This window comes from Protopterus annectens, chromosome 10.part0 (assembly GCF_019279795.1).
Source record: "Protopterus annectens isolate FY-2018-M chromosome 10.part0, PAN1.0, whole genome shotgun sequence".
Taxonomy (NCBI): domain Eukaryota; kingdom Metazoa; phylum Chordata; order Ceratodontiformes; family Protopteridae; genus Protopterus; species Protopterus annectens.
Window position 1 is genome coordinate 1,810,611,648 of NC_056744.1, and position 8,809 is coordinate 1,810,620,456.

At 41.5% G+C, this 8,809-nt stretch overlaps 1 protein-coding gene across 1 annotated transcript in view; it reads right to left on the reverse strand.

Moving 5' to 3' along the window:
* The window catches only part of LOC122814510 (interferon-induced very large GTPase 1-like), a 45,312-nt gene extending 39,540 nt beyond the window's left edge, over positions 1-5,772 (reverse strand). The window contains exon 1 of the mRNA XM_044087083.1: positions 5,374-5,772. Within this exon, the coding sequence (XP_043943018.1) occupies positions 5,374-5,772 (399 nt within the window). The remainder of the gene's footprint in view (positions 1-5,373) is intronic.
* Positions 5,773-8,809: the final 3,037 nt, after the last annotated feature.

Sequence of the window (8,809 nt, forward strand, 5' to 3'; positions counted from 1 at the left end):
CTAAGTCACTGTGTAACAGTGTCACAATTTAACAATGTATTGTGTGTCTCTTAAGTCACTTTTGCCTCCTTCAGTTTAAAGTTGCAGTAAATAACATGGCCGTACATAAAAATGATAAAACTATAAAGTATCCCTAAACTCAGTAGTGCAGCTAGGATGGGGCAAAGGGATGCAAAGTGTTAGGGGGAGTGACCTTGACCATCCTATCCCAATTGATCTTGAATGCATATAAACTTTTAAAACCTGAGCAGTGTAGCACTGCTTACGTGGTTTAAAGTAAACTGTAGCAACTGCCACAGTTTAAAATAAAAAAAAAAAAATATATATATATATATATATATATATATATATATATATATATATATATATATATATATATATACACATTTCTCTCTCTTTTTTTAAGCTAAGCAAACTTTAACAACTATTAGCGGTTAAAAGAAAAATAAAGATGTTTCTCTCTCTCCTTTTTAACTAAAATCTGAATGCTGCAGCACTCCAATGCTGGTATAAACCTTGAAAAAAAATCCTTTTTTATCTTAAAATCTGAGTGCTGTAGTGGTCTGTGCAGTTTCAAGGAAATAAGGATTTTTTTTTCCCAAAGTACAGTCTGTAGATTGGATCCTGCATTTCACAATTAAATGCCCCCTCAGCTGAGGAGAGGGTGGAATGCAGAAACATGACCTAGTTAGCTCCTGCAAGTCAGGAGTTCAGGAACACCAGACAACATACTGAAGACTTTTTGTTTTGCTCTTCCATAGAAGAGGTGTGGCAGAAGGGAGGGTGCATGTACCTGACATCTGGCAGGAGGGAGGGGTCATGTATCTAGCAGGAGGGAGGGGGCATGTATCTAGCAGAAGTGAGGGGGCATGTATCTGACATCAAAAAGGAGGGAGGGGCATGTATCAGACATCTGGTAGGATGGGAGGTATGTATTTGACATCTATCAGCAGGAAGGGTACATGTATCTGACATCTAGTAGGATGAGAGAGAGCATGTATCCAATATCTGACAGGAGGGAGAGGCAGATATCTGATATCTGGCAGGAGGGAGGGGACATGTCTGACATCAGGCAGGAAGGAGGGAGGGGACATGTATCTGACATTTGGAAGGAGAGAGGGGGCATGTATTTGACATCTGGCAAGACGAAGGGGACATGTATCTGATATTTGACAAGAGGGAGGGGACATGTATCTGACGTCTGACAGGATGGGAGGGGGCATGTATCTGATATCTGACAGGAGGGAGGGGACATGTAACTGACATCTGGCAGGATGGGAGGAGGCACGTATCTGACATCTGGAAGGAAGGCGGGGACATGTATCTGACATCTGGAAGGATGGAGGGGCATGTATCTGATATCTGACAGGAGAGAGGGGACATGTATCTGACATCTGGAAGGAGGGAGAGGACATGTAGCTGACATCTGGCAGGAGGGAAGGGGCATGTTTCTGACATCTGGCAGGATGGGAGGGGTCATGTATCTGACATCTGGCAGAAGAAAGGGGGTATGTATCTGACATCTGCCAGGAATGAAGGGGCATGTATCTGACATCTGGCAGGAGAGAGGGGACATGTATCTCACATCTGACAGGAGGGAGGGGACATGTATCTGACATCTGACAGGAGGGAGAGGACATGTATCTGACATCTGACATGAAGGAGGGGGCATGTATCTGATATCTGACAGGAGGGAGGGGACATGCATCTGACATCTGGCAGGAACTAGGGGGTATGTATCTGACATCTGGTCAGATGGGAGGCATGTATCTGACATCCAGCAGGAGGGAGGGGACATGTATCTGACAGGAGGGAAGGGGCATGTATCTGACATCTGGCATGAGGGAGGGAACATGTATCTGACATCTGAAGGAGGGAGGGGCATGCATTTGACATCTGGCAGGATGGGAGGGGGCATATATCTGACATCTGGCAGGAAGGTGGAGACTTGTGTCTAACATCTGGCAGGAATGAGGTGGCATATATCTGATATCTGACTCGAGGGAGGGGACATGCATCTGACATCTGGCAGGAACAAGGGGATTCTGTCATTGTCCATGTGGGTATGAATGACCTGAGATGCACCTCCCTGCACTACATGAAAAGAGACATGGTGGAGCTCTCGGATTATGTGGCCCAGGCAGGTATGACATTAGCCCTGAGCAGTATCTTACTGTCACCCAGAATGATACCGCAGTACAAACAAAAAAATGATTTACTTCAACAATTGGCTAAGTTTCAGGTGTCATTCTAAGAGCTCCAGTATCTGTCTGCTTGTGATGACATAACTGACAGACCTCAATGCTTTGCCAGAGATGGCCTGCATCTGTCACCCCTGGGTTTCCGGGTACTGGCTAAGGCTCTTGCCACCCCTATAGTGCCTTTTTTAGGTGGTGTTCCAAAGACCAAATTATTACCATAACAGCTATAAAGAAATGCAATCTGAGGGTCATGCTGCTCAATGCTAGAAGTCTAAACCTCAAGATGCACTTGCTCAAAGCACTCCTCAAAATGGAAAACATTGACATTTGTGCTGTAGTGGAGACCTGGTTTAAAGCAGCAGAAAGCACCCATGCACTACCAGGCTATAACTCATTTCACACCTTTTGGCCCCGAAACATGGACCAAAGCTCAAAAGGCAGTGATGTCTCTATATTCATAAAGGATATGCAAACCTCCAGACTAGTAGCCCAGCATAATGCATCTGAGATACTTCAGGTACAACTAACATTGGGCAAGACTGCGATCTAGGTCATAGCCTGCTATAGGTCCCCAACCATGTCCCTAGACTCTCACTCCACATTCCTAAGCACCCTAGAATCTATCAAGGTCCAACCCAACACTCTCATACTAGGAGACTTCAACTACCCCTCCATCAACTGGGAAATTACTCAAGCACCAATGCACTGGCCCAACATTTCCTGGAATTCATCCATTCCAATGCCCTAGACCAGCTCATTCTTACCCCAATTAGAGGAAGCAACATCCTTTACCTGGTTATTACTAACATGGGCAACCATTGCTCTACACCAATAGTCAATTCCTCCCTGGTTAGATCCAACCACAAACTAATCACCATGGAAATCCACATCTCATACACTCCCCAGCAAAGGTATCCACCATGAAAAACTTCTCCAAAGCTGACTTTGGACTCCTAAAAACAGAGGTGGCTAACTTCACAGCACCCATGCAATGGAAAATAGATGCATGACTGCCAAATCATACACCAATGCACTGTACGAACATGTAAATAAATGCATGTAACTAGCCATACCCAACAGAACCAAGATGCTCTCCTCCAAAAAAAGAAGCCAGTCTGGTGGTCCCCTGCCATTAATAAACTCTACAACAGAAGGAAGAAACTGGTGCAGAAAAAGGTGAAGTCTCAAGACTGAAAAAACTCCCTTATTAGCCTCAACAAAAAGTTGAGATCCCTCATCAAAACCTCTAAAGCCAGCTATGAAGGCAGAACTGCTGCAGACACTAAAAACAACCACAAAGCCTTCTTTAGTTATATCAAGAATCTCCATGGCAATACTCAGATTTGCTCTGAGTTACTGCACAGTGGTACCTCCTATACTGAGCCAACAGATATTGCCAACATACTGGCCAACATTTTCAGTGCCAACTTTACCCCTGTCTTACCCCTTAAAGGACTAATCTCAATACCGGAAGAATGCCAGGCACCCTGCATTACTGCAGCACAGGTTAAAGCTGCATTGTCTAAGGCCAAGAATTCAGCTTCCATGAGACCTGACAATATCCCTAGCTGTGTTTTACATGAATTACAAAGTGAACTGGCACCACATCTGTGTTCTCTGTTCACTCACAGCCTCATGTCAGGCTTTGTCTCTACCGAATGGTGCACTGCTACAGTCATCCCTCTCCATAAAGGAGGAGCAACTACAGACCCTGGAAATTATCACCCCATTAAGCTGATGAGTCTGATATGTAAGGCTATGGACTGCATCATCATGGACCTAATTAACAAGGATATAGGGAATCTCCAAACTGTAGATCCCACTCAATTTGGTTTTGTGAAAGGTAGATCATGCCTGCTCAACCTGGTTGACTTCTTTGAGTCAGTCAGCAGAGTGATGGATGAAGGTAAGGCAGTTCATACAGTCTACCTCGATCTGACCAAGGCCTTTGATACCATTCCTCACTCAGGAATTACTGATAAACTCAACAAACTGGGCATCAACCCCTATGTCATTAGGTGGGTTGCAAATTGGCTCACAGATAGAAAACACAGTGTGAAAGTAGCGGACTCCAAATCAGACTGCTGACCAGTTACGAGTGGAGTACCAAAGGGATCAGTCCTGGGTCCTCTCCTGTTCTTGCAGACGACTTCAAGCTGGGAGCCATTATTAACTCCCCAACTGAGGTAGACATCCTACAGAAAGGCCTCACTGAGACCAATGACTGGTGTCGAAACCATGGCCTTAAGCTTAATGCCGAAAATTGCGTCATCATCCCCTTTTGGAAAAACTCAGTTCCGACTAATTACCACATTGATGAGAGCCCAATGAACTCTGAAGGTGTTATAAGAGATCTGGGGACACAGGTTGACAGCAACCTCTCCTTCGACCACCACATTGCCACTGTTATCAGAAAGTCCTTCTATGTGGCACATCTCATTACCAAGGGTTTTGAATCCAGGAAGAAACAGGTCATCATCTCTCTCTACTCTTCCCTCATTAGGCCAGTCCTCGAGTATAGTGCCCCATTTGGCATATACCTCACTAGACAAATACAACAGCTGAAAAGGCCACAAAAGTACCTCACGAAGAGGATCCTAGGCCTCAAACACATGTCCTACACAGATAGACTCAAAAAACACCAGCTATTCTCTGTCTCATATCGTCTACTAAGAGGCAATCTCTGCTTGACATACAAAGCCATGTCTGACCCAGCTCTGTTAGAAATGCTACATCTAAAGGAATCCAAGTCCCTCTGCACCACATGCTATAGAGACCTCAACCTCACTATCACAATCAACAAAACATGCTGGAGGGACAAGTTCATAACCCAGAGACTGCCCATGCTCTGGAATAGACTTCCCATACATCAAGTCAAAAGCACAAAAACTAAATACCAAAAGTAAGCCCCAAATCCAGGAGCCGGCAGGGCAAAGCTAATCACAATGGTATAATCCAAGGCACAATCCAATATATAATCACTAAGAAATTACAGAGACCGGTTGAACACCAGAAACACTTTATTCAGCTATAACAGCAAACACTTTCGTCTCTGTCAGTTCAGAGACTTTATCAATACCACTTGACTACACAGTTTATTATTCAAAAAAACTATTCTTTCTCTATTAATATAGGGATATTGACTACACATTCCACAGGGGTGTGTACCTACAGATATTATATCCATTGAATCTACCTTGCTGTCAAGCAACTTCTTGAAGTTAGGTCCTGTACTATTTACAAATCTTGGTTTTGTACCCACCCTATTAAAGATGTCATGATTTGTCCTAAAAATATTCCAATTGGCTCTAAATGCTCCCTTGATTTCATCTGAAAGATAGTTATATTGTAGTACACAAGCTTTTTCATATGTGTCTTCCTTTTTATATCTGGGGTCCATAGCCATACTAGTAACCAATCCTTCACCCAATAACGGTTTGCATACAACACCCCATTTTGCATAGACCTCATCTAGTACTTCTTTTATTAAGGCCGGGGGGTACCCTGTCTCCTGAAACGTAACTGATATTTTATTAAATTCTATTTTCATGTCCTCAAGATGTGAAGTCATATGGGCTATTCTAACTGCTTGCCCTTGAATAAAACTTATTTTTTGTCCTAGTGGTTGGTTACTATGAAAATGCAGATATCCATTACAGAAAGTATCCTTCCTATAAATCACAGATTTAAAACCACTCTTATCATGAGAAATATATGTATCCAGATAGTTGATTCCTTTCCTATGCTAGTTATAAGTGAATTCAAGGAAGTCTGTAGTTTGGTTCAAATATAACATACATTTGTCTATTTCTTCCTCTTGCCCACCCCACAGGATAAAAATATCGTCCAAAAACCTTGCATAGCTTTTGATCCTGTGCCGAAAAGGGCCATCTATGACATATTTAGTCTCCCATCCAAGGAGAACCAGACTTGCATATATGGGGGCACATGTCACCCCCATAGCTACACCCCTGATTTGTTGATAATATTCTCCTTCAAAATAGAGAAAATTATTTTCAAGTGTAAGATTCATAATTTCACTTATCAGAGTGACTTGTTCATGTGTAAGGTCTGAAAACCCCCAAAAAGTTTCCTCAAATGAAACACTACCTTCCTCCTTTATAACAGTGAACAGATCTTTCACATCACCTGTTAAAAAAATCAAGTTCTTATTCCATAGTTCTTGCTTCAAAAGCCCTAAAAACTCCCATAAATCCTTCACGAGATGTTGTACTTTACCCATAATATGTTGCACTGAAATATCCACAAATACTGCCAGTGGATAAGTTTTTGAATCACTGGCAGCTACTATGGGTCTAAAAGGTGGCTTTACTACACTTTTATGAATCTTGGGGATCCCAAAAAATAGGAATAACTGGATCTTTTTTATGTAAAAAAATTATATAACTCATGATCTATTCTCTTATCTATTAAGTACTTCTCCAAATATGAGTCTATATGTGTATATGATATATTTGTCTGATTTTTAGACACCCTACATAAGTAGATGCATCAAATAAAAGATCTTGCATTGCATAAATTGGTATTTAAATGCTTCAGACTTTTAGATGAATGTATTCTGATGAAGTTTCGCTTGTTATGAGATGAAAGCGCTAAATAAAATGTGTATTTATTAAACATTTAATTTGCAGCTGGTGGTGTGCAATTTTGGAGCCAATCATTTTTTATTTTTACAAGTTTATTAGTTTTGTGCATTTTAGGGCTGCGGTGGTGCAGCGGTTAGCATTGTCGCCTTACAGCAAAATGTTCTCCCATTCGATTCTCGGCGGGAGTGCCTTCTGTGTGGAGTCTGCATGTCGTCCCTGTGGTTGAGTGACGTTTAAAGACATGCAGGTAGGTGCGTGTGTGAATGGGTGTGCCTTCTTTGAAGGTTGGGCATTGGGCTGGCACCTCAGCACCGTAAAAATTCACTGCCAATCATTAGCAGACCAGAGTTCTGCTGTGGCGACCCCTAACCAGGAAAAGCCAAAAGACATTACTTACTAGTTTTGTGTATTTTATATAGTTAATCACAAAAAAGCCTTTGCAGTCAGTTTCCCAGGTTGTAGGTAAGGTTTATTTTAATGATGTTTATTTTAATGACAATTAAAATACTTATCTTTTTGTACCAAATTAAGGCATAACAGAAAAGCAAGATAAATAATTTGTAACATGGTTGTTGTTTGATGAGATTCCATTCTTACTAAGTTTATTGGTTTTCCATTTTAACATTAACCAAAACAATACTGTTTAAGGCACAAGTCATAATATTTCAGTCTTTTCAGTTTACCAAACAGGCAGGTTATTTTGGATAACTCTATCATCTCAATTTATCATACAGGACAGCATCTTTTGCATCCTTTAGGCTTCAAGGATACCTTCAAAACTTCACCATTCAGGCACACCCTCAGTCTGTATAAGCATCTCCTGCAAGACTCCTCGCCACAATACTCAATACAATCTAAAATCAGGGATCAAGCCCCGCAGGGTCAGTGGCCTGTATTATTACCACGGGGATGCTTTGCCACTGCCTCTTGCTCTCTCTCTCTCTCTCTATATATATATATATATATATATATATATATATATATATATATATACATGCACACACATACACACACTCGGAGTACAATGTTGTCTTGGGTATGTACCTGAAAAAGCACATGCTTCAACTCGAATGTCCACAGGGGACCATCTTGGATCTTATACAGACTGTAAGGCCTCCTGAGACCATGTACTGATGAACCTCTTCTGCAACTGTAAAAATTACAGTATCAGAAACACCTGCTCATAGTATTTTAACCTTTCCAGCAACCTAAGTAGGACACGCTAGAGACAGATGCATCTCATAGTGGCTTCCATTGTTTTGGAACAGGCTTCCCATCTATGTAAAATAAAGCACTTCCCAGACCCAATTTAAACATACTCTGAACAAATAGATGGGAAACTGCAAATTTATTCTTGGAGATAACACTTATGCCTCTGCTGGACAGTGGATGCTACAAAACTGTAACTTGACTATTTTCTAGCTATAAAAGGGAATAAGTATCACTTTGGAATTCTGCTTTGTTTGGCCTAAAAATGCCCCCGTGCCATTAGTCTAGTATCCTTTTATGTCTCTTATGTTTCAGTGCAGGACAGTTCCCCCTGTTTAATTCAGAAAGCACATGCAGCCATGGTGCACAGGCTGCTATACCTCTGTGCACAACAGCACAGACTTGTGATGTAACAGAATGCAAATGAGGCTTAAAAGCCAGAATTTCATCTGGTGTGACTCATAAAGTACAGAATCCGGCATATGTCACAAGCACATCAGAAGTAGCATGGCTACTATTCATAAATGTAGCACTGATCTCAGCATAGTCTTTGCGACCCATGATAATCTGAAGGCAATATATTGTGTGTTTAGGTTGTTATAACTATAGGTGCATATAACAAGTAGTCAGAGCAAGTCTGATCAAGGAAAAAATTATGTTGCAGTAGCAGACACAGATAGGTAAGTATATATGCAGGTATAAATATATATGCACATCAGTTTGTACACAGAAAAATGCACAGTGACAAATAGACATGAAAGTATTAAACAGTGATGTGTATTATGCATCTGG